Source organism: Cutaneotrichosporon cavernicola (assembly GCF_030864355.1).
Source record: "Cutaneotrichosporon cavernicola HIS019 DNA, chromosome: 1".
In the NCBI taxonomy this organism is placed as follows: domain Eukaryota; kingdom Fungi; phylum Basidiomycota; class Tremellomycetes; order Trichosporonales; family Trichosporonaceae; genus Cutaneotrichosporon; species Cutaneotrichosporon cavernicola.
Window position 1 is genome coordinate 25,830 of NC_083393.1, and position 22,979 is coordinate 48,808.

Here is a 22,979-nt window from a genome sequence, read left to right on the forward strand (position 1 = left end):
GAGACGGCTCCACTAATGTGCTTGTTTGGTCAGTAGTGTTAGTAGTTGCAAGGTCGTCGCTGGTAGACCAATGTTGGTTGAGAGTGGCGATTAGCATGCACCTCACATCATGGTCACGGCTCCCAATCTCCAGTGGGCCCCGGGGGCGGGACGGGGGGGTGGCAGTATAGCGCACATACACAGAGCGCTTACTCCACCCTAGACTGCCAAACGGGCTGTTGGCATGTCATGTCTGCTGCTCTAGGGCCTTTTGCTGGCCACCACGCGACCAGAGGTCGACTACGGTGCATGCACTTTGTGTCTTTGTCTTGGTACCAGATAATACCGCCCTTGCCATCCGGATCTCTCCACGAGTACCGGGCCATTAGCCGTGCCTTGAATTCCGGCATTAGGATATCCAACCCCGCTTTGGACATTGTCCAGTCCGAAGCGGCTATATGCAATGTCCGCCCAGGCAGACGACTATGCATGTCGCCGCGGCCAAGGTGGACGGCCAAGTAAGAGCCCACCTAACGACTGAAGGGTAAAGCAGGAACAACCCACCAGGGATGGAAATGCGCATCAACAGCTCAACAGCTCCATATCGCTGATCACCGAGATGCCGCCGCCGCCGGCGCCATGCATCAGCGCACGACGCGGAACCTGACTCACCGGACCGACCCCTTCACTAACAACGACCATGTAGCATGCTGGAGATATGGGCTGTACGGCACTACAATGTATTGTCCCATGACTCCGGGTGCGTATCTCGGCATCATATCGTTCCGGCCACTTGGCATCGGCCCGGGTCTCCCCAGATGTCGATCCTTATAACTCCCAGTCAGTCACTCCCAACCATGCCCAACTCAACCTCAGAAACACACAACATGACTATCAACGGCTCTGCTTCTAACAACGTCGTCCTCATCACCGGCGCAGCCGGCTGGCTCGGCGGTATCCTCGGCGACGCGCTGCTCGCCGACGACCCCTCGACCCAGCTCATCCTCGCCGACATTGTCGAGCCTCGGCCGCCCAAGGCTGCTCCCAACGCCGTTACCATCAAGGCCGATCTGTCGGACACAGCCGCCATCGATGGACTCTTCACCACCCGCCTCGGTGTGCCCGGCACCATCTACTGCCTCCATGGCATCATGTCCCGTGGATCCGAGGACAACTTTGACTTGGGGATGCGCATCAACGTCGACAGCATCCGCGCGGTTCTGAACCGCGCTCGCACCGAGGCCGAGAACGGCGTCCCTCCCATCAAGTTCATCTTCACCTCCTCCCTTGCCGTGTACGGAGGACCGCTCCCCGACGTTGTTGGGCCATCAACCATCGCCACGCCAGAGGGCTCCTACGGCTGCGGCAAGCTCATGAGCGAGCTCCTTGTCAACGAGTACACCCGTCGCGGTTTCGTCGACGGCCGTATCCTCCGTCTCCCCACAATCGTCGTGCGGCCCGGTCCTCCTTCCAACGCTACCTCTGCGTTCATCAGCGGCATCATCCGTGAGCCCCTCTCTGGTCAGGAGGCCGTGTGCCCTGTCGGCGACAGCCTGTCCTCGTCTGCCCTTGACGAACTCGCGGCGTGGGTCGCGTCGCCCGAGACCACCATCCGCAACTTTGTCATTGCGCGCCACGTCCCTGCCGACAAGTTCCTCCCCCACACCCGCGCCGTCTACCTTCCCGGCTTCACCACCACCGTCCGCCAGGAGCTCGAGGCCCTCCGCGAGGTTGCAGGCGAGGAGGCTCTCAAACTCGTCACGTTCAAGGACGACCCTACCAACCGCCGCATCGTCGGCTCCTGGCCCGCACGCTTTGACAACTCGTACCCCGTCGGCCTCGGCTTTGTCGCCGACGAGGGAGGCATGGTTCCCATCGTCCGCCGCTTCCGCGAGCAGCTCGGGTCAGCGGCCAAGTTCTAAGAGCCGAGTGTGCATAATTCCATCAGTAGATGCGTTGTAGAGGGACCATGGATTCTCATCAGAACAATTCTCTCGGTCGTGGATATGATCTCATCAGAACAATTCTCTCACGGTCGTGGATATGATGAGTGAGATGCATGTTGATGTGCGGTAATGCGTTTAGAACAACTCTTCTACCTCGGTCTTCTCGATCGCTTCCTCCACCTTCGGCTTCTCCATCTCCACAGGCTTCGGCCGCGCCGCGTCAACGGCGTCCGCCAAGAGGTGAACAACCTGGTCGACCCCAGTGCCAAATTTGGCGCTGATGACGAGCACCTGGGCGTCGTCGCCCAACTCTTTGATCGCTGTCCGCAACGCTGCGGCCTTGCTCTCAACCTCGTCGGCTGGTAGCTCATCCGTCTTGTTCAGCGCCACCACCCGCGCACGGCCCGCGAGACCAGTCTTGTAGGCCTCGAGCTCGGCCCGAAGGACGCGCATGTCGGCTGCAGGGTCTGGCCGTCGCCCGTCCATTACGTAGGCGAGAGCCAGTGACCGCTCGATCGACCGAAGGAAGCTATGTCCCAAACCGTAGTTCTCGCTGGCGCGCGCCAACAGACCAGGGTTGTCGCTCACCGAGAAGCGCGAGCGTTCCTTGACCTTCCTGTCGCGCGACGCACGCCCAAGAGGGAGGTACTCGCCTACCTCACGCGCGAGTTCGTCAAACTCACGCTCCAGCTCTGTCTCCTCTACTGGGCCCTGGTGTTCTGCAGCCCAGCTCCCGTCTTCGAGGACCCGCACGACACCAATCTGGGGGTGCAGTGTCGTGAAAGCGTAGTTGGCGACCTCGGCACGCCGGCCCGTCAGCGCGCGCAGGAGCGTGCTCTTTCCGGCGTTGGGGAGGCCAACGAGGCCGACGTCCGCCAACAGCTTGAGCTCAAACTCGAATGTGCGTGTAGGGGGAAGGACGCCACGAGATGCAAGGCGGGGGTGTCGGTTGTTCCCGCCCACGAAATGAGGGTTACCGAGACCGCCAGCGCCACCACGAGCGAGGAGGACTGGCGCGGTAATCGGCGCCGCAATGTCCATCTCGAGTGCCGGTTCCTGCTCAAAGGTCGGTGTGGGACGCGACCAACGTCCCGCTCGACGGCATGTCCCTTCGGCTTCGCTCATTTCTCTGTCGTTCGGTTGGAGTGTCGGGTGTTGTACGAACCATCGCTCCTGCGTGCGTTTGTGACGCTCCTCGCGCGTCAGACCGAGGTCGTCGTTCTCTCGCCCCGTCTTCTCCGCCTCCCCCTCACGAGTGATCTCCCGAATCACTGTCCCGACCGGGACAACCACCGTAATGTCATCTCCACGTCGCCCGTGCCGCAGGTTTCCAGCGCCATTGCCGCCCTGTCCGCCGATGAGGCGGTTGGACACAGTCGTCAACGACGTTATGAGAGGGGACGTCTCGAGGTAGACGGATCCACCGGGACCACCATTGCCACCTGAAGGAGGCCCCAAACCGCGCTTGGTAGGCAGGAATGCGGCCGTGCCGGCGCCGCCCTTACCTGTTTGTCAGCGCGCTCTACGCGGTGGCTCACCTCCGCGAACAGTCACCCGCAGAAAGTCAACAAAATCGCCACCCTGATGTCAGACAAGTTGTCAAGATGCACATACGGTCCGGTTCCGCTTCGCATCCATTTTCTTGCGCCTCCGATGCAACTCGCCAAGCACGTCGTCAAACTCGTCCACGTCCTCGTCGATCTGTCTTGGTTCTGGCTGATGGTCGCGCTTCGAAGAGGAAGTCGATGCAGCGCGGACCTGCCCCCATAACGGGTTCAAGGGCGTCCATCTGCGGCAGCACGCTGTGCACTGTCGTAATGCAATGGTCATGCTTGCAACGAGTTGGCGACTGAAGAGTTAAACGAGTGCAAGTGGAGGTCAGAACTTGTTGAGATTGAGTTCTACAACGAAATTTGATTCCGCGGATTGCAGCACTCGCACTCGGACACACATCATACAAAAAGGACGTACATGCCTACACGTTTATTCTTCTAGCATCTACTTGAGCTTGTCGTCGCTCTCGCCGTGCTTGCCGAACCCAGGCTCAAACACCCAGCCAAAATGTATGCGCAGCGTCTCGAACAGGCCAAAGATCATCGCTGACGACGGTCCAGAACGGAGACACGTGAGTCCGCACCCAGCGTACAGTCCGCGGATACCGCGGGTGCGGTAGATGTTCATGAAAGTGGCGCCAAAGCCGGGCACCGGCTTGTTGGGGTTGAGCTCGGCGTGCGTCTGCATCGTGCTCTTGACGCAGTCGGCAGGGAAGAGCGAGACGTTGTACGCAATGCCGCCCATCCCACCCGCCAACATGAGCTCCCAAGCCGCGAGATCCGCCTTTGTCGCGACATGCCCCGGTGGAGCGTTCTTCTGGTGTCGCTGGATGAGAAGGCGGGCCACGAGCTCATAAGTCCCGAACCATGCGGCCGAGCCGCCGGTCTCACGGAGGAATGTGCCCGTTTGCCCAAGCCACAGGCCCCGCAGTCCGCTCTGCCGGACAGTGTCGGCGATCAGAGCAAAGGGACCTTTGAGAGGAGCCTTGGTGTTTGCAAGGTTGGCGGGAAGGGTGACTGTCGAGGACGGCGAGCCTGGAGCTTCGAGGGCAGTCTTGATAACAACCGGACCAGTTGCGGTAACACCGGGAGCGATCATCTGCACTTGCATGCGGCACTTGATGAGCTCGATGGGAGTGCTGGGATCAGGGAATGAACCACATGACAACTCACAGAGCGAACGAGGTCACAGCACCTGCTCCAGCACCGGCGAGCGCGAGTTCTGGGATGGACAGTTCACGCTGTACACCGTCGACGATCGCAGGCTTGGACGAGAACTTGTAAATCGCAGCCTGGCAGCGGTTGTACACAAAGAACAGAGTTGCGTTCTCGACAGCGGCACCAAAGATGGGCGCAGAGAGTCCACGATACAGGCCAACCGCGCCCTCGTTCTTGACCGTGTACTTGAAGCAGTCTAGCGGGCCCTTGAATTGTGCGGGCCGGTCGATTGGCTGCGACTGCAAGCGGACCTTGACTGCTGGTAAGCCTCTGACGGGACTTGTAACGCGTGCGCCCAATCCCCAAACTGTTGAGCGGTACCAGGGGATGTGCACGGCCTACTCCCGACCAGCGGCAATAGTTGCTCTCTCAATGGCGTCCACCGCGCATATTCCGACTACTCCCCAGTCTTGGTTTACAGTACTCACCGAGGTCAAACGGATGCTCGAAGAGCTTGGCGGCCATGCCCGCGATCTGGGATCAGACATGGGGCTGACAAAGAACCCACTGTACCGCAGACGAGGTCGCGCACGGCGCCACCGGGGTCTGCCTCTTCTCCCATTGCTGTATGGGTATACTAAGTGAATACAGTGCCCAGGATGGGCAGATGTTTGGATCTTTGGGAGAGTGATTGACGAGAGAGAGGAGTGACGAGGCTGTGGAGGTGAGCACGCGGGTAGCCACCCGCGTTGGCGTTTAGTAATTTGCGGAAAAACAATTAATAAGTGTGGGCCCCGCCGATCCACGGAAAAGCGCGCTTAGGGGCGGACAAGAATGCAATCTCCATTTCCTCAAGGAGTTTAAAGTACATGTCCGTAGATTTCTGGAACAACGCGCGTCATTGCAACTACCAACCTTGACTCAAACTACTCACGCGCAATGGCCACAATCGAGCAACAGGACAAGATGTCAAAGGAGGAGCGTGCGGCATATGACGCAAAGGAGCGCGCGCGCGAGCAGACCGAACAGGATGGTGCGTCGGCCTGATCCACCCATTCAGCTAACCTCGCGGAGAGCTTAGCTAACACCAGCGCTCCCGTACAAGTGGAGCCAGGACCTGAACACTGTGTCTGTATCTGTCCCGTTGCCGAGCGGGACTCGTGGCCGTGACCTCCAGGTCGTCATGGAGCGGCGGAAGCTGAAGGTACACGAGTCGGAGGAAGGAGGCTGACCATAGGTTGATGTGAAGGGTGGCGCGACGCTGCTCGAGGGCGAGTTGTTCGAGGAGATTGCAAAGGACGATAGCTCGTGGACCATTGGTAAGTTGGGGGTGAGCGTTACTGGACAAGGTCAAGACGAGGGGTTGGCGGTTGGTGACCTGCTAACCGACCAGAAGACGGCACCCTCACGTTCGAGCTCGAGAAGATGAGCGCCCACATCGGGAGTCATCGGTGGTGGCCACATGTCCTGACGCACGACCCCAAGATCGACACCACCAAGATCCAGCCCGAGAGCTCCAAGCTGAGCGACCTCGACGGCGAGACTCGTGCCATGGTTGAGAAGATGATGGTGCGAGACTTGTATGTAAGCGGAACTGACGCTAGTTTGACAACCAGCAACGACAGGCTGGCAAGCCAACGTCGGACGAGATCAAGAAGATGGAGACGCTCGAAAAGTTCAAGAAGGCACACCCCGAGATGGACTTTAGCAACGTGAGTGGTTGTGGGGTGACGTCGATGCCCAAACTCTAACGCCAGGCCAAGATGGGTTAATGGTAGAGGGCCGTCGCATGCATGGTGTAGATATTTGCGCATGTGTCACTGGTGAAACTGACGAGGCAGGCGGGGGAGGAGGGACCCACGAATGCCAGAGCTTGTAGAGGAGCGAGATGACCGATGAGACCGGAGAGGCGGTGAGAGCGACTATTTGCACTCGGGCTTCCGATAGCCGTTCCCCGCACAATGCCTCACACTACTTGTTCAGTTCCGCACCACATCCCACCCGCTTGGGCGCTAGGATGTACCAGTCTGCATCCAGAACCAGTCAGCTCCCATTCACTTGCCGCCGGGGATTGTATCGATCTATCGCTTGCATCGTGGCGGCGTCTCCTATACACCCAGCGTGACAACCTATGCAGAAACTTTGCTAAACTTTTACACTGATCCTTTGCACAGTGGTATCCGTGGCGGGCACGCTGCACCCTACTTGCGCGCGTGCTTGGCCCATGCCTTCTGGAGGGCAATGTACGACGTGATGGCACCAGCCGTGCCGACGACACCGTCGTTGAGGTTGATATACCCGAGATTGTTGGCGGGGAGCCAGAAGTCGAAGACGTCGGTGACGAGCTGCGAAACAATAGTCTGGCGCTGCGCGAGGAGAGCGCGGCCCTGCTTGCGGCGCTCGGCCTCGGACGCGGCGGCGTCCTTCTCCTCGTCATCACGAGTAACCTCGGCCTGGAGCGCAAACCGGCGGCTCTGAGCGCGCAGGTTGACGAGACCGGACGCGCTCGAGACGAGCGAGAACAAAATGCCGAAGAACCAAGCCTTCTGCGAAATCCGCCCAATCCTGGCCATCTTATCCTTGTCGATGCGCAGGAACTTTGCAAACTGCAACCAAACAATCGAGTCCGTGGTGAGGTACGTCGCGTAGCAGAGCTGACGCGCCAACTGGGTCGCCTTGGAGAGGTGCTCGGCGCCGGTAGCCCCCTTGCTGTACTGTTAGCGCGTTTGCGCGTGGGTGGCGCGTTTGCGCGTGGGTGGCGCGTTTGCGCGTGGGAAGAGTGGCGCGTTTCGCGTGCAAGAGTGGGAGAGGCGCAACTCACAGTGGCGCATCGGCAATCTTGACAGCCGCCTGGAGGTTCTCGAGGGGCTTGAACACACGCATCACTGGCATCAGCCTTGTTGGCACACTGCGCACGCACCCTTGCGCGCCTGGCCCAGCGCGCCCTTGAGGCCGTCGAAGCGCGAGGCGAGGTCGATGTGACCGTTGCGAGCCAGCGACCACGCGATCACACGCGAGACATACTGGATGAGACGGTAGAGCTGGGGTGTCAGTGGGGTGCGGAACGGGGTTCGGCTTCAAGCGTGAGAGGCCGAGGATAGCCAACGGGGATACTTGCCTTGTCGCGACCGAGGGTGGTGGCAAGCAGAGCGAGGCTCTGAGTGACCTTGGGGTTGAGGATGAGAGCGTCGACAACGGTCATGGTAACGAATGTGGGAGTGGGAGATGTGAGATTGGAAAGACAAGCAGTATGAAGAGAGAGAGAGACAGATACAAAGACAATTCAAAGGAGACGCGGTCATACTTTGACCGGTGGGCCGGGACCGTGCCCGAATACCCGGAAGGCCCGATTCTATTGCAAATGAATCTCCGTCTCTCATTCCGCAAACCTCAAGCTCGAGCTTGAGCTGCATCTCTCTCTCAAGACTTCTGAATACATCGTGTTGTATAGTGCACTGTTTACTGTTCTACCTAGCCTGGTAAGCAGGCATGCAGGGAGCGACTGGATTGGATTTGACTGGACAAAGAGGAGGACAGGGAGTTGCGGTCGTAAAATGAACGAAAAGATATACGTGATCGATCGGCGAAGCCAGTCGCCGGAAAGGAAAATAGCTGCAATGCTTATGACGAGAGCTCGACGGCGAACGCAATGGCGAGCTTGGAGAACTGCGCCATGTGCTTGATCGAGAACTCGTCTGAAATGTCCATCCGGTCGTTGGTCGAGTGGATGTTCTTGTTCGAGTCCTCAAACTTGCTCTCGATTGAGAACGAGCTCTGGTATCCAGCCTGGGTCCACGATGCGTGGTCCGAGCATGCATAGCCGCACTTGGTCTCCACAGCAGGGATGTCACCTAGAGGGTCAGTGACATTCTGTTGTCCAACTCACAGTACGCGTCCACGGCCATGGTGAGCCACGAAGTGAGATCGGGGTCGACAAAGTCGGTTACGATGCCAATCACTTCCTCGCTGCCGCGCTTGACCCAAGCAGTCATGTCCATCTGGATCATGGCGTTGACGTCGACGCCACGCGCCTCGTAGTCCTTGGCAACGGCTTGCGAGCCGAGCAAACCACCCTCCTCAGCCGAGTACCAGTGGAACTCGAGGGGGTTGGTCGAGGTAAAGTTGCCCTCTGAAAGGGACTTGTACGCCTCGAGGATGGAGGTAGTGCCAGATCCGTCGTCATCGGCGCCAGGAGCAGGGAGGAATGGCCACATGTTGGTGCTGTCCTGGTGCGCAGCGACGATGGTGACCGGCCCCTTTGGGTTCTCGGCAGGGAATCGGACGATGAGCGAATTCTGGCCCCACGAGTGGGGGAACTCGGACACCTTTATGCCACCAGCCTCGTGCAGATTGCTGATCTCGGAAAGGGTGGCCTGCAGGAAGCGCTGCGAGTCCTTGCCAGTCTGAGAGCGGTAGTAACGCGTCTTGAATGAAGTAAACTTGGAGAGGAACTTCTCCATGTGCTTGACGTCAATGTTCTTTTGGAAGGCCTTGACGTCCTTCGAGTGCTTGCCCGGCTTGGTGTACTTGTGCTTGGACGACTTCTTGGGCCGCAGGAATGTCGACATTCCTAACTTTGGTGTGTCGGTACTGTGAGATTAGTATGTCTCAGCAAGCGAGCGGATCCGTCCTCGGCTACATGACTCCTCCATGGACATCATACTGTGCGCACATGCGCGTCGTTGGCGCCATACAGCCGCCCACCGTCTATCAAAGCTGACACGAAAGTGTGTACAACTCGAGCAGCTGTAACGCCCGTTCACACAGCCGATCATGGCTGGGAGCCTTATCCGAAGATACCGATAAAGTGTCTCGCGCTCTCCGTCAAACGCCCACTCTACAACATTGTCTTCCTTTGGTTTCCCAGAGGGTATGTTGAGAGTTGGCGCCCTCATTGCCTACTCGGTTGCTCGCCAAACTCCCGCAAGTCACAAGCCACAGCACCCACCTCCCGCCACCCGCCACCCAACTCCAGCTTGAAGCCCACCCGTGTTACTCACATGTCCATGAAGTTACGCCCAGCCGCCTTGGCCTCGATCTTCTGCAGCTCCGTCACCCATCTGAGGTCAGCTGCGTTCCAGAACTAGCAGGTCGGCGCACACTGGCTGCTCATTCTCGGCGAAGCGGACAAGACGGAGGTCGTCAAGGTCGAGGTCGATCGAGATCTCAGGGTCGTACGACGATGGTTGGAACGGCGCCTGGCCGCTGAGAGGAGCCGCTGGGACCGCCGCGGCGAGGAGGGGGAGGGTAAGGAGTGTGCCCAGGTGCATGATAGAGGAAGACGGAAGTGAAGATGAGATGAAGTTGTTGATGGAAGAGTGGCCAAAGAGTAAAAGAACAGGCTATAAGGTTGGCTCGTTACTGAGAGGTCCAAGCCGAGGAGGATGGCTGGGGTGAGGAATGCCTTAATTCGGGTATGCGGGAGGAACTATGAATGTCACATAACCCTGAACCTTATTATGAATTGTATTAGTATTTGGCAATCTGAATTAGGACGAGATTATCATTCACATTGTCATATCAAACTACCCGGTAATCGATCAAGAGACGTCATAATCATCTCCTTTTCCCGGCGATGTGGCACTTTCCTTTCCTTAATGAACATTAGGATTCTCATTAGGAACATCCCATACAACTAGCACTGAGTGACCATGCAGAGTTTGTCAATCTCCAACGTCATGTCGAGCAGATATGGGATTGGGAGCGTGTTACAGCTGCTCTACTGGGTCTGTTATTCAGTTATTCATACCATTCGGTCTATAGCGGTCTAGTGCTTCCTGTTAAAGTGAGGGGTGGAGGTGTGTCAAATCACGTGACTCATCTTCTCTGACCGAGGGGCCGCGCAACCCACGCTCTCCGGCCGATTTCGTCACCCCTGTCCAACAGACTCCTCTCTCAACTCGTCTTTCCCACAGTAAAGCTCCCAACCATGAGCAACCCAGGACAGGCGTTTGCACGTCTCGCGCAGCAGCTAAACCGCGCTCGCCAGCAAGCACAGCGCTCCACTGGCGGCGGCGGTGCCGGCGGTGGTGGTCCCGGCGGCCCAGGTGGCCTTCTTGCCGGCTCGGGGGTGCTCATCATGCTTGTTGCCGGCGGATTGGTACTCAACGCGTCCCTCTTCAACGTCGATGGTGGACATCGTGCTATCAAGTACTCGCGTCTCCATGGTGTCATGAGCAAGATCTACCCGGAAGGGACGCACGTTCGGGTGAGTGCCATCTGAGCGCTGAGAGCAACATGAAGAAGCGGGAGGAAGGTCGGGAGGCAAGGGAGCTGGGAGTGCGCTGGAGCAACAGGCAGCACTCGAGGAGGTTGGAGCGGAGATCTGTGGAGCGGAGCGGAGCCTCCCAGACCAAGGTCGCGGACAACGTACCTGTGTACCGCCAATCTGAGCAACAAAGGGTGGTCCGTAGAGAGACTGAAAGTGGCACAGAGGGCAACGCGCACGCAGGCGCTCCCCAGACGCACCGAAGCTGGCAGTGTGCTCTTTGGTTCCAGTGGGAGAAGCGAGAAGAAGACGCAGCAAGGGGCATATGACCTCGAGGACACCATGGAACGACTAGCTCACACCAGATCCCCTGGGTCGAGACGCCCATCATCTACGACGTGCGCGCCAAGCCGAGGAACATTGCCTCGCTTACGGGTACCAAGGACTTGCAGATGGTCAACATCACCTGCCGTGTCCTGTCGCGCCCAGCCATCGACGACTTGCCGACGATGTGAGTGACACCCCAAGACATCCTCCACTTGCGCCGCCCTCACGACTAACGCCAGCTACCGCGAGCTCGGGACGGACTACGACGAGCGTGTCCTTCCTTCCATTGTGAACGAGGTGCTCAAGTCGGTCGTTGCGCAGTTCAACGCTTCGCAGCTCATCACTCAGCGTGAGATGGTCTCGCGTCTGGTGCGCGACAACCTCACCCGCCGTGCCCGCCGCTTCGACCTCATCCTCGATGATGTGTCGATCACACACGTCGCGTTCTCGCCCGAGTTCACGCACGCTGTCGAGGCCAAGCAGGTCGCGCAGCAGATTGCGCAGCGTGCTGCGTTCCAGGTCGACCAGGCCATCCAGGAGAAGCAGAGCATTATCGTCCGCGCACAGGGTGAGGCCAAGTCGGCCGAGCTCATTGGCGAGGCTGTTCGCAACAACAAGGGCTTCCTCCAGTTGCGCAAGCTCGAGGCCGCGCGCGAGATTGCCGGGGTCGTGTCCTCGAGCGGAAACCGTGTCATGCTCGACTCGAACGCGCTCCTCCTCAACGTCACCGACGACAGCATTCTCCAGCCCCTCCCCAAGAAGTAGTCGTGCATGCAGCAGTCACCAGTCATCAGCGCACTGAGCACAGCCCGAGCTGTAGTCGCTCGGGGATGAACGAGAAACGGAACAGCTAACCCACCAAGCCACGAAGATGTGCCAACGGCTAATGTGACAGAGAGCCACATACAGAATAAAGGCATGTTGTTTGCTGGAGGCTCCCTCCCTGACCGAGTGCCCTTCAAGCACGCCTCGTTGCCCAGGCGGCAACGAGCAACACTGTCAACCTGACCGAGCCTGGTGAGAACAGAGCCAATTTAACGAGGCGAGACTGACTACGTGCTGTGGACAGAGCTCACACGAAGCGTAAATGTGTTATCCTATTCATTTACCAAAACCAATATAAACTTCTGATCCCCAACTGCTACGCAAACGCCACGCCGGCAAACTGCTGGGGCCCGGGCGCGCGCCACTCGTCCATGAGCTTGGCGAACGCGCTCGCACCAGCGGGGTACCCAGCGTTGAGCTTGGTGTGGATGTTCTCGCCCTTGCCCTCGTTGTTGTAGTATCCGGGTGTGCACTCGGCGTTACCGATTGGGCGTCCGTGCTGCAGGATGGCGTCGCACCACGCCGCCTGGGCCTCAGGCTTGACATTGATGGTGGTGTACCCGTTCTCCTTGGCGTGAGAGATGAGGGCTGCAACGTTGGCTGCCTGGGGAACAAAGTTGTTCGGGAGGTTGGAGATGAGGAAGCCAGTTTGCGGGAGCTGTTGGAAGAAGAGGTTGGGGAAACCCGCCGTCTGGAGGCCGTGCAGGGTACGCATACCACCACCGTCGCCCTTGGCCGCCCACATGTCAGAGATCTTGCCCTCGGGTCCTACAATGTCGTAGCCGAATCGAGTGAGCACTTCACCAGCAATAAACTGGAATCCCGAGGCCCAGACAATGCAGTCGAGCTCGTAGTGCTTGCCGTTGGCGATGACCCCCGTCTCAGTGACCTCGGTCACGCCCTGTCCATCCGTCTCGATCAGCTGCGTTGACTCCTTGTTGAATGCCGGGAGATACTCGTCGTGGAAGCACGGCCGCTTGCACATCTGGCGGAACCAAGGCTTGAGGCCCGCTGCCTTGTCCTTGTCCGTGACGATCTCATCGACGCGCGCGCGGATACGCTCCATCGTCTCGTTGTCCTGCTCCTCCATTGCTTGGAGGATGGCCGGCAAGCCGAACTGCTCGGCTGGGATAGCACGGTACCGGTTACGCCAGCGAATAGCAAGATTGGTCCACCCGTCATCAACGAGGTCGGGGTAATCCTCCCACATGATGCGAGGGTCGGGCACGGCCTGTCCCCAACAATCGCTAAAGGACTCAAGCCAGCGCGAGTGCCATCCCGGTTCCTTGGAAATCTCCTTGAACCACTCCGGGTCGAACGGGTGGTTATTGCGCACGTCGACGGCGCTGGGCGTGCGCTGGAAAACCAAGAGTTCGCCAGAGTCGCGGCTGAGTGCCGGAATGCACTGCACAGCCGTGGCGCCAGTGCCCACAATGCCAACCTTCTTGTCACCGAGCTTGGTCAACGGCGCGCCAAACCGGTCACCGCCAGTGTACTCGTATTCCCAGCGCGACGTGTGGAACTGCTTGCCCTTGAACTTTTCAATGCCAGGAATGTCGGGCAGCTGCGCGACGTTGAGGGGCCCACTTCCGATCCCGACATATGACGCTGTAAAGCTGTCTCCGCGGTCCGTAGTGATACGCCACCGCTTGCCGTCGTCCTCCCATACGAGACCAGTGACGTCGGTGTGGAACAGCGCGTCATCGTACAACCCGTACTTGTGGGCGATACGCTCGCAGTGCTCGTGGATCTCTGGACCATAGACGTACTTGTGTGTCGGCATGTGGCCCGTCTCCTCCAGAAGCGGGAGGTAGACCATGGCTGCCGTGTCGCACATGGCACCGGGATATCTGTTCCAGTACCATACACCTCCCGGTCCTCCGGCTTTGTCAATGACGCGGACCGACTTGATGCCAGCTTCCTTGACGCGTGCGGCGGTGAGAAGACCGCTGAACCCTGCGCCAATGTAGCAGAACTCGACGTGGTCGGTAACCGGCTCACGCGGGATCACGGGCATGTGCGGGTCGATGTTCTCTCCCGGTTTCTCGAGGGGCTTAAAGTTACGCCCGACTGGCGCGGCGAGGCGCTTGTCACGCTCCGCGGCGTACTTGGCACGAAGGGCGGCAGCGTCAATGTCGATGGTCACTGGTGTGAGCTTAGGTTCAAGGGCAGCTGCTGCACGGGTAAAGCCGAAAGCCAGCCGCGGAGGTGGATAACAGGTGCTTCAAACTTACTGCTGCTCTGTGTTGTGGATCTGGGTATTGGAGAGGAGGGACGAGACTCCTTGTTATATAGTGATGGTTCTTGTGATGCAGGTGGCGGCGCCGACTCGCCATCCGGCATCCAAGTTGTCCACAGGCCGGACCGCCGGTTATAGATTTGGGGCTCACTGGGGTGGCTCACTGGGGTTAACCCTGTGGCCGCGGCGACCCGGCCATTTTCCACCACGTTTCTGTTCATGGGGCCACCATCAGGATCCCCCGCGGCGATTGGAGGCTAGCATACCGCATGCGAGATGGTGCAGAGCTTGAGATGGCCTGAGATGATAGCTCGCATTTGCGCGCCAATGGCCACCCGCGATCTGGGCAAGCTACAACCAGCGGTTCGAACGGAAGCTTATCTCTGAGTGCCGCGGGGTCGGGATTGGCCGACTGGGCCCTATCTTCCAAGTCAACACTGCTCGGCGATCAAGTCCGCATAAGCACTTGGTGTGAATGTTAGCTCCGGCGAATCGTCCTGTGCAACACATCACTCCCCAACCCCCGTGAAACAAAGCTCTGGTGTAAGGGATACAGGTACAAACATAATCTACAGGTGGTCTACATGACGCCTCCAACTGTCTAACCTCTCAAGCCGCCGACTCGCTTGTCTAGAGACCGGCTCGGCTCTTGACGTTCTCGCTAGCCGTGAGGAGAATAGCCGCAATCTGACGCGCAAACGCCGGATCCTTGAAGATGTCGAGGGGCTCAGTCTGCACACCCATGTCGACGTATGTCACTGTGCTCTCACCCGCCGCCTTGCGCTTGCGCTGTTCCCTTGGACACGAGCCGTGGTGGCGAATGTAGCTCTGGCAGCCATCACACCAGGGCTTGGGCCGACCGCGCGCGTCAACGCGCTCGGACTGTGCCTCCGGCATTGCACAAGCCGAATGTGACTGGGGCTGGTCGAGTTTCGGCTCGTCCGTAAGCATGGGGTCGATCTCAGCCGGTGTGTCAGGGCTGGTGCTTGAACCATTCTTGCTGTTGTCGATCTCACCGTTCGTGGCATTCTCGCTGGTATCGCGCGCGGCGCTCACGGTCGACGCGTGGTGATTCGGTGCTTGCTCAACAGGTTCTTTCTCATTCTCATTGTGGCTGGTCCCCTCCACAGCAGTAGTCCCCATCCCCGAGCTCGCGCCATCACCTCGGCTCTTCCTTCGCCACTGGGCGACGATATAGTAGACCGTGTCAATGTCAAACTCGGCGCACCCCTCCATCCGGCGCACAATATTGAGGATCACGCGCGGCTTGTCGCCACGCTCTCCAGCTCGCTCAATGAACTCGCGCACCTCTGGTGTCGGGCGGCGGTGGATCGCAAACGTCCCTCGCGGCATCGGGGGGTGATTGTGGGTAAAGTTGGTTGTTGTCCACACGAGTCGCCCATCCCGGTTATTATCGATCAAGAAGAAGAAGCGACGCACAACCATTGTCCACGGACACCCTCCGTTACCGCCCCTCGCACGCTTGCAGCGCATCGTGTAGTAGTCGCCTCCCTTGGATGAGGTGCACGAAATCGCAAAGCCATGATCTCCGGCCCAGTCTTGCAGGTGATTCTTGAGCTCCTCGATGTCGCTGAACGTCTGGCCTGGGACCGCGGGTGCCTCCTGCGAGATGAGATTGGGGATCGGGGCAGCATTGGTGACGGGCTTGTCGCTGGCGTCGACCGACTCGCCATTCGGCCCCGGTGGTATGTGTGGCGCTGCAGCTTGCGCCTCTGCGTTTGGGGTTGAGTTGTCAGAAGGAGCATCCATCAGAGTTGGGACCGCCCGCCCTGGTGGTACTGTGGCAGGGGTTACGGCTGTCGATGTGGACATTTGTTGTTGTTGTTGAGTTCGGATGTTGAACGAAATTGGGTCCGGGATACTTGAAATGTGGGAAACTGACAATTCAACCATGAGCGGACTCAAATCCATGACTGAGTCACGTGTTCAGTCGGGCAGCGGGCGTTATTAATAGATTCGGCCAGAGCCAGGCAGACGATACATCGTTTGTTGATTATCGACTAGACCTAGTCCTAGTCGACCTAGTCCTAGTCGTTGGTCATTTCTTCACGACTTGACTATACCTCATGTACCTCATACCCCTTGCTAACTTGGTACACATCCCAGACGAGTGCCCGGTTGGGCTTGTACCCGTGCGAGCCCAGGGCCACTAGGCTTCTGCTTGCTCGTCGAGGCGCGCAGGCGTACACAACGCATTCTCCACTGTTTGAGACACCTGTGACGGACGCGCCGGCAGGGTTACGATCTACGCGTCGAGCTCGATTGCAGATGGATCGAGGGATGGTATCATTGTTGCTGTGCTGTTTTGTTTACCTTGCCTTCGGGTAGGTCGGCAATCTGCACCGCCATCCCTGATAAGCTTAACTATCAGTAAACAACGACGCTCCACTTTCACGTTCCGCAGTCAAGTCATTACCCCAAATTCGATCCCGCTAATACCCTCCATCCTAATCATCCACTGCCACAGCCCACATCACAGCCCACATCACAGCCCACATGCAATGGTACGGTGTCAAAGTGTTGTGGGAGCACATGACGCGTTGATGGAGCCGAAGAAGAGTTCCGAACGGTCCCCATCCCGAAATTGAGGGTTAAAATGGCGCCAAAGTACACGGAACGCGGGGGGCCAAGCCCTTCTAATTCGGCACCGGCTCGCGTGGCTGTTTACAAAGCCAAGCAATCTGTTCACTCACTCCCATTCGTCGTGATACGATGCATAGCTTGGCGGGCTGATGAAGCAGAGCATTTAGGTAGAAGACTGGATTATGGATTATGATCGACGTGATGTAATAACGTTTGCGGTGTAGTTTAATACCCCGAGTTGCACAGCCCCCCTGACTTTCAACCAACGATATAAACCTCGCGTCACTTTCCGTCACCTTGTCATTCACACCATCCTCTCATCCTCTCATCCTCTCATCCTCTCATCCTCTCATCCATCCACCATGTCCTACCACAACCAGTACAACGCTCCCTCGGGCTTCCAGCCCAACGGCGGCTTCAACTCCGCCCCCTCTGGCCCAGGCTACGGCGCCCCCACCTACGACCAGAACCAGTACGGCAACAGTGGCTACAACCCCAACCCCAGCTACGGCGCTCCCCAATACGGCCAACAGCAGGGCTACGGCCAACAGCAGTACGGCCAGCAGCAGTACGGACAACAGGGCGGCCAGCAGGGCGGCCAGGCTGCGGGCTACTATGGCGACCAGGCGCCGGGCGCATCGGGCGGTTTCAGCGGCACCCGCGAGGCCAGTGACATGTCCAACGAGGACCTCCCCTACCCATGGTAAGCCCACCTTGCGCCTCATAAGATTGCTAACCAACAAGGGTTCGCGAATGGGACGAGCAGTTCAAGCAGATCTACTATGTCAACCCCACGACCAACCCAGCCACGACGTCGTGGACTCACCCTAACTGCGCACCCGGTCAGGAACACCCTGAGCAGCAGCAGACCCACCGCGAGGCGCAGGAGCTCTACTCGGACGCTGGACCGGGCGGTGCCCAGACAGGCGAGCGCGGTCTCATCACCAACGCGGCGGTGGGCGTCGTCGGCTACAAGGTCCTGTCGTCGTTGCTCAACAAGAACAAGAACAACCACGGTCAGGGCGGCCACGGCCAGTCGAGTGGCCCCGGATGGGGAACCTACGCCATGGGTGCTGGTGCCGGTGTGGGCGGCGCGTTCCTCCTTTCCAAGCTCTTTGGGGTGAGTCGTTAACTCATGGACAGGGGGACAGGGCTGACATACAGAACAAGAACTCGAACAAGTACGGCCACCAAATGGGCCCGCCCCCCTTCAAGTTTTAGATTCTAGGCTAGCTCGACTATCAAGACTATCAAGATCAACACGATATACATATACACGGTCCCCTCTGTTGATGGTGATTGCGTCAATATACCCTCTGTTTGAAGTGTTTGTCGCGTCTCTGACCTGTACGGCATGTATGAATCCCATTTTGTGACTGAAGACCCGTGTCGAGTAAACTGCGGAATGCAGGGATATTGAGGAGAAATGCGCAGCCAAATGGATGTTGACGTGGAGACGTCGAGGCGTCGAGAAGGCACAAACTGAAACTCGTCGTCAGGATGGAAACGGTGAAACAAGTTGACAGAGCTTTGCTTGATGCCGTCACGTTGCAACTGTGGCTATGGTGGCTGACATGCCAAGCTTGAGCTGCGACAGACCACAACACTTGTTGCTCATTGTGATACATAGATGGATGACTTGTTGCTCATTGTGATACATACATGGATGACTTGTTGCTCATTGTGATACATACATGGACTGTGAAAACGACATCACTGCCCATTAGACTCGATCTCCAACTCGTCCTGAAGGGGGTTCACACCACCGAGAAGGACCTTGTCTGCTGACGTCAACGCGCCAATATACTGCACCGTGTCCACAATGTCACGGATCCCGTACTTTGAACCAAGGTTATCGTCCAGCTTCTTAAGTGCGGCCGTAGCGTCCGGGTCATTGCCGACCTGGAAGAACTGGATACCAACCTGGCGGGCCGGATAGTTACCCCTGTCGAGGCGCCTGGCACAGGAGACAATCACGCTCTCGGGGTGATCGGTGGGTTTGCCGTCTGTAATGACGATGATATTCAGTTGTTTGACCTCGGCCTGTCTGTGCGCGGCGGTGGCAGCCTCCAAGCGGCTCATGTATGCGAGTAGAATCTTCTCGAGAACTGTGCCCGTTGGCGTGGCTCCACGCGGCCTGAGTCCATTGAACAGGCTGTCGACATAGTCGGGGTCCTTGACGCCGAATTGGTCCCTCTTCGCATTGAGGAAGTAGATGTCGATGCCGTCATCGTCATACTTGCATGCCTCGTGGACAACGAAACGCACAGCAGAACGTGCCTCGTCCCATCGCCCGTCTTTGCGCATGCTCGAGCTATCGTCGATGACGAACACTGTGTCATAGTCGCGTAGCATCTCGAGAACCAGGTCTTCTTCGTCTTCGTATTCGTCTTCTTCGTCTTCGTCTTCGTCCATGTCGGGTGCGGAGGACGATGCGCCAGGCCGGTCGACGTGGACGTGGTGGTTCGGGGGCACGCCAGGTTTCCCGAACCCGGCAAAAGTCGGCGACAAGCAATGCGATACATGGCTGTTGGACGACGACCCGTGGGAGGAGATAGACGTCCGTGCGGTAGAGTACTCGGAAGGCCGCACCGGTGGTAGAGGTGGTAGCGGTGGCGGTGGGACCTGGGCCCTCTGAGAGGGATAAGCGGGCGGTGGCGTGGCTGAAGTAGTCGCATTCTTGCGCCAGGCAGGTGGCCTTGATAGAGTAGACGGCGGAAAGCCGAAATAGTCACGGACGAGCTCATACACATTGCCGTTGACTGGCCGCGCCCACTTTTCGAGCTCTTCGAGCTTGGCGATCACGTATGGTATACTCTTGCGGCGCCACAGCTTGCACTCGATGTACAACTTGACAACGGCAAAGTCGTGTCTGCTGTCAGCCAAATATGGGCAGGCACTCACGCAGGCTTGTTGTCGGCGTCTCTGCAGAGGAGGAGCTCGACGGAGCGCGAGTTCGCGACGTCGGCGGCATTGATGATCGGAAGGTCGGGGAAGGGCAAGACGCCTCGAGCCATTGTTGACGTCGCTTATCGGATCGTTTGTTGATTGTGTTGAGGGAATACTCTCTCTCTATCTCTCAGATGATGTGTTGAGGAAATACTCTGTCTCTCATATGATGTGTTGAGGAAATACTCTGTCTCTCTCTCTCAGATGGGATGACTTATACTCCCCCAGCCTCACAGCGTTTGCCACATTCCACGAGCACTGCTCCTAAGTGCCACTCTGTCTTGCACTGGTTGTCGAACAGATCTCTTGTCTAGTGCCTTGGGTATGGGCTGGGTCGGCTCAATGCAGAATGCCACACCGCCACGGATGTCAGACACATCCACAGACGCCAACAGAAGGTCAGGTGGTACTTCTGTCACGGAAACCCCGTGGCTGGTGGCTGCCGACTCGCAAGTGGAGTGGTGATAATCAGGGTTGTACGACCGTACGGATCGTTTGCTGTTCTCTAGTCTTTTGGCCTTTACACTCTCACGGATCAGGATTTCGGGAGGAGTGACTGACGCGCCGCTGCTCGGGGACTCTGCGGGCCTGGATCTCGTTCGGCCTGTCAGCTGATAGCACCTCTCGTGAGCCCTGCTCTCGCCCGTATCCGCATTCGCAGTGTCACAGCTTTGGCCACAGAGATTCGTAACAAAAAAGCCACAGAGATTCGTGACAAAAATCACCCCACATACATGCCAGTGGCGCAGCGGCGGTGTTCGGGACGAGGCTGTCAGGTGGCCCTCCGAATCACGCTGGGGCAGTCACGGGATGGCCACAGCTGCCTGTCTTCGAGAAGGGTAACTAGAGCTGTCGCCACCCACGCCCACAGTTCTTTACTGGAAACACTGGAAACACTTGCGCCATCATCGAGTGTCGCTGGTTCAAGCCACCGTCGTGGATTGGCTTGGCCGCGCTCGGACCAGCATGGCCAAGACATCAAGACAGTTTGCACGCACGGTCCGCGTCAGCGAGCCTTATACATTGTCTCGTATGCCATCCACACAGACGTCTCTTCCACAACGTCCGTCCCCTCCCGTTATCACCCGCTCCCTCCTTTTCTCCTTCTCTAGCCATGGAATTCCAGTTCTCGGCCACACGCCCCAGCGTAGACTTTCCGCGCTCGCCGACCCTCGTCGATGTTCCGTGTCAATACACCTATTTGACAGGAGAGATGACGACCGACCGCCGCGCGCGTTCAGAACGCATCCCCTCCGCAACGTACAGTATACACAGTCGGAGCAGGAGCAGGACCCGTAGCCGGGAACCGTCGGCCGTCTCGGTCCCCGCAGGGTCCATGTCTGGGTTGGGGGCAACCAGGCTCGTGGCACGTATTCAAGCCCTGTTGAGTAAGTAGGCTGGCAGGTGGCGTCGCACGGCACGGACCAATTCCCAGTCTTACTAAATACCAGACCCGCGAGAACCAGATCAGTTCTCTTCCAGTCATTCCCCAGCACACCAACCCCCTCGTCGTTCTCGCTTTTTCACCAGTGAGTCCTCTCTCGACTCATCTCATCTCACCACTAACGGAAAGACATGTCTCGCCGCTCCTGGTTTGTCAAGGAAGACAAGACCGTCGTGGTCGACGCCAACGCCCTCAGCGGCGCCAATGCCTCCGACAGCTCGCGGACCGACGCACCCGCCGTCGTCGTTAACACCACCACCGTCAGGACCGTCAAACCCCTTGACGGCCCCACCATCACCCTCACTGCCGACCAGCTGCTGAGGGTCAACGTCCCTTCGGGCGAACCCCCCAAGTCGGGCAGCAACCCCGGCACGCCTACGCTGAGCCGCTCGACCTCGCGCGTATACCAGGTCAATGCTGCCGACTTTGGCAAGGTCAACCAGACCCAGTCGTAACCCCCACTCCCCAGACCCAGGCGTAACTCCCCCAACTCCCCCAACACTAGACATTAGTTACAATTGCCCCCCCCATGTTACAGCACCCTCCCAGTTTTCCTTCAGCTGACGCGGCAAAGGCTGACCCCGTGCGGGGCGTGGCGCTCATCTTGCGTAAGAGGCTTGAGAGGTTGGACAAGACAATGGAATGAAATGGGAACCCTGGGACGAATCCTGGCCAACTGGGAATGGGGACCTGTTACAACCCCGCGGCATTCAGGCGTGAGGCATCGAGAATAGTTCGTGGTTGACAGGTGCTGAGTGTTGACTTGAAGTGGGCCTCAAGCCAAGGAACAAGCCGCGACTGACTTGTCATGAGAGGGGACGTGTGCGTGTAACCTTGGTTGCCGCGGCAGACCAGCCAGAAGTGATGACGTGAGATGTGAGCTTGGATGTGCCCTGTAATATGCTGGCTTGCGTCAATCCGGTGCCTAAACAGAGACGGCAAATGTCGCTTCCGCTCGCTTCAATCTCTCGCCGTTCTCTATCACCCCATCTCCGTCTCCATCTCACCCCATCGCCGTTCTCTATCTCACCCCATCTCGCCCCGACAATGACGCGCCTCAACCTCACTATCCGGCGTCGCACGCCCGCCGACATCCCCGCCCTTGGCGATCTGTTAGTCAAGCAACGGCCGGCGACGGGCTACCCCGAAATCTGGCCGCTACCCATGCCCCTGCCCGACTTCTTGCAGAGGGACCACGAGGACGGCGCGTGGGTCGCCCTCCTCAACGACACGGTCGTGGGCCACATCGCGACGGCCCAAGTCGTCGAGGCGTCAGACATCGGGCGCAGCGGGAGCACGTCTGGGCTCGGGCCGGTGTGGGCAGCGGCATACGCGTGTGCGACCGACAGGTTGAGATGTATCGGCACCCTGTTTGCCGATTCGGAATACGCGGGCGCTGGAATCGGCTCAGCACTCCTTCAGGTAGCGATGGATGATGTGGCCGCCAAAAACCTCCTCCCAGTCCTCGACTGCATCAAGGAGAAAACACATGTAGTCGAGTTTTACAAGCGCCGCGGTTGGGTCGTCATCGACGAGCAGCCGGCGCCGTGGAGTCCCCACAGGCGGATCGATGTCGTGCTCATGATCCAACCAGCCCTTAAGGTGAGGCAGGCAATTCTATTCTAGCACGGCTGACGTCAGCCCCAAAAAACCACTGCCGAGGTTGAGGTCGAGGTCATCACAACACCAGTCGAGGTCGAGGTAACGGCATAGGGAGTGAGACGTTGTATACATGCATCTATCTTGC

At 58.4% G+C, this 22,979-nt stretch overlaps 13 protein-coding genes across 13 annotated transcripts; 6 read left to right on the forward strand and 7 right to left on the reverse strand.

Annotated features, from left to right (window-relative positions):
* Positions 1-836: 836 nt before the first annotated feature.
* CcaverHIS019_0100110 (uncharacterized protein) lies at positions 837-1,901 on the forward strand (the record flags this gene model as incomplete). The annotated part of the gene is made up of 1 exon (XM_060596678.1): positions 837-1,901. The coding sequence occupies one exon, from the start codon at positions 837-839 to the stop codon at positions 1,899-1,901; it is 1,065 nt and encodes a 354-aa protein (XP_060452559.1).
* Positions 1,902-2,060: 159 nt separating this feature from the next.
* MTG2 (uncharacterized protein) lies at positions 2,061-3,755 on the reverse strand (the record flags this gene model as incomplete). The annotated part of the gene is made up of 3 exons (XM_060596789.1): positions 2,061-3,430; positions 3,464-3,506; positions 3,540-3,755. 3 exons carry the CDS (start codon positions 3,753-3,755, stop codon positions 2,061-2,063), a joined length of 1,629 nt encoding a protein of 542 aa, XP_060452560.1.
* Positions 3,756-3,923: 168 nt separating this feature from the next.
* ORT1 (uncharacterized protein) lies at positions 3,924-5,258 on the reverse strand (the record flags this gene model as incomplete). Its single annotated transcript, XM_060596900.1, has 4 exons — positions 3,924-4,617; positions 4,652-4,952; positions 5,125-5,170; positions 5,205-5,258. 4 exons carry the CDS (start codon positions 5,256-5,258, stop codon positions 3,924-3,926), a joined length of 1,095 nt encoding a protein of 364 aa, XP_060452561.1.
* A 317-nt stretch (positions 5,259-5,575) lies between these two features.
* Positions 5,576-6,408, forward strand: CcaverHIS019_0100140 (uncharacterized protein; the record flags this gene model as incomplete). Its single annotated transcript, XM_060597011.1, has 6 exons — positions 5,576-5,669; positions 5,728-5,840; positions 5,874-5,955; positions 6,030-6,205; positions 6,241-6,348; positions 6,394-6,408. 6 exons carry the CDS (start codon positions 5,576-5,578, stop codon positions 6,406-6,408), a joined length of 588 nt encoding a protein of 195 aa, XP_060452562.1.
* A 429-nt stretch (positions 6,409-6,837) lies between these two features.
* On the reverse strand, positions 6,838-7,838 carry PEX11 (uncharacterized protein; the record flags this gene model as incomplete). The annotated part of the gene is made up of 4 exons (XM_060597122.1): positions 6,838-7,345; positions 7,458-7,521; positions 7,557-7,677; positions 7,755-7,838. 4 exons carry the CDS (start codon positions 7,836-7,838, stop codon positions 6,838-6,840), a joined length of 777 nt encoding a protein of 258 aa, XP_060452563.1.
* A 419-nt stretch (positions 7,839-8,257) lies between these two features.
* Positions 8,258-9,906, reverse strand: CcaverHIS019_0100160 (uncharacterized protein; the record flags this gene model as incomplete). Its single annotated transcript, XM_060597233.1, has 4 exons — positions 8,258-8,487; positions 8,523-9,226; positions 9,637-9,696; positions 9,737-9,906. 4 exons carry the CDS (start codon positions 9,904-9,906, stop codon positions 8,258-8,260), a joined length of 1,164 nt encoding a protein of 387 aa, XP_060452564.1.
* Positions 9,907-10,565: 659 nt separating this feature from the next.
* On the forward strand, positions 10,566-11,936 carry PHB2 (uncharacterized protein; the record flags this gene model as incomplete). The annotated part of the gene is made up of 3 exons (XM_060597344.1): positions 10,566-10,844; positions 11,210-11,355; positions 11,411-11,936. 3 exons carry the CDS (start codon positions 10,566-10,568, stop codon positions 11,934-11,936), a joined length of 951 nt encoding a protein of 316 aa, XP_060452565.1.
* A 376-nt stretch (positions 11,937-12,312) lies between these two features.
* On the reverse strand, positions 12,313-14,456 carry CcaverHIS019_0100180 (uncharacterized protein; the record flags this gene model as incomplete). Its single annotated transcript, XM_060597455.1, has 3 exons — positions 12,313-14,141; positions 14,231-14,237; positions 14,400-14,456. 3 exons carry the CDS (start codon positions 14,454-14,456, stop codon positions 12,313-12,315), a joined length of 1,893 nt encoding a protein of 630 aa, XP_060452566.1.
* A 409-nt stretch (positions 14,457-14,865) lies between these two features.
* Positions 14,866-16,005, reverse strand: CcaverHIS019_0100190 (uncharacterized protein; the record flags this gene model as incomplete). Its single annotated transcript, XM_060597566.1, has 1 exon — positions 14,866-16,005. One exon carries the CDS (start codon positions 16,003-16,005, stop codon positions 14,866-14,868), a length of 1,140 nt encoding a protein of 379 aa, XP_060452567.1.
* Positions 16,006-17,201: 1,196 nt separating this feature from the next.
* On the forward strand, positions 17,202-18,060 carry CcaverHIS019_0100200 (uncharacterized protein; the record flags this gene model as incomplete). The annotated part of the gene is made up of 3 exons (XM_060597678.1): positions 17,202-17,542; positions 17,584-17,959; positions 18,004-18,060. 3 exons carry the CDS (start codon positions 17,202-17,204, stop codon positions 18,058-18,060), a joined length of 774 nt encoding a protein of 257 aa, XP_060452568.1.
* A 492-nt stretch (positions 18,061-18,552) lies between these two features.
* Positions 18,553-19,856, reverse strand: CcaverHIS019_0100210 (uncharacterized protein; the record flags this gene model as incomplete). Its single annotated transcript, XM_060597789.1, has 2 exons — positions 18,553-19,711; positions 19,744-19,856. 2 exons carry the CDS (start codon positions 19,854-19,856, stop codon positions 18,553-18,555), a joined length of 1,272 nt encoding a protein of 423 aa, XP_060452569.1.
* Positions 19,857-20,902: 1,046 nt separating this feature from the next.
* CcaverHIS019_0100220 (uncharacterized protein) lies at positions 20,903-21,687 on the forward strand (the record flags this gene model as incomplete). The annotated part of the gene is made up of 3 exons (XM_060597900.1): positions 20,903-21,176; positions 21,240-21,317; positions 21,362-21,687. The coding sequence occupies 3 exons, from the start codon at positions 20,903-20,905 to the stop codon at positions 21,685-21,687; spliced, it is 678 nt and encodes a 225-aa protein (XP_060452570.1).
* Positions 21,688-22,279: 592 nt separating this feature from the next.
* On the forward strand, positions 22,280-22,945 carry CcaverHIS019_0100230 (uncharacterized protein; the record flags this gene model as incomplete). The annotated part of the gene is made up of 2 exons (XM_060598011.1): positions 22,280-22,834; positions 22,874-22,945. 2 exons carry the CDS (start codon positions 22,280-22,282, stop codon positions 22,943-22,945), a joined length of 627 nt encoding a protein of 208 aa, XP_060452571.1.
* Between the last annotated feature and the right edge of the window lie 34 nt (positions 22,946-22,979).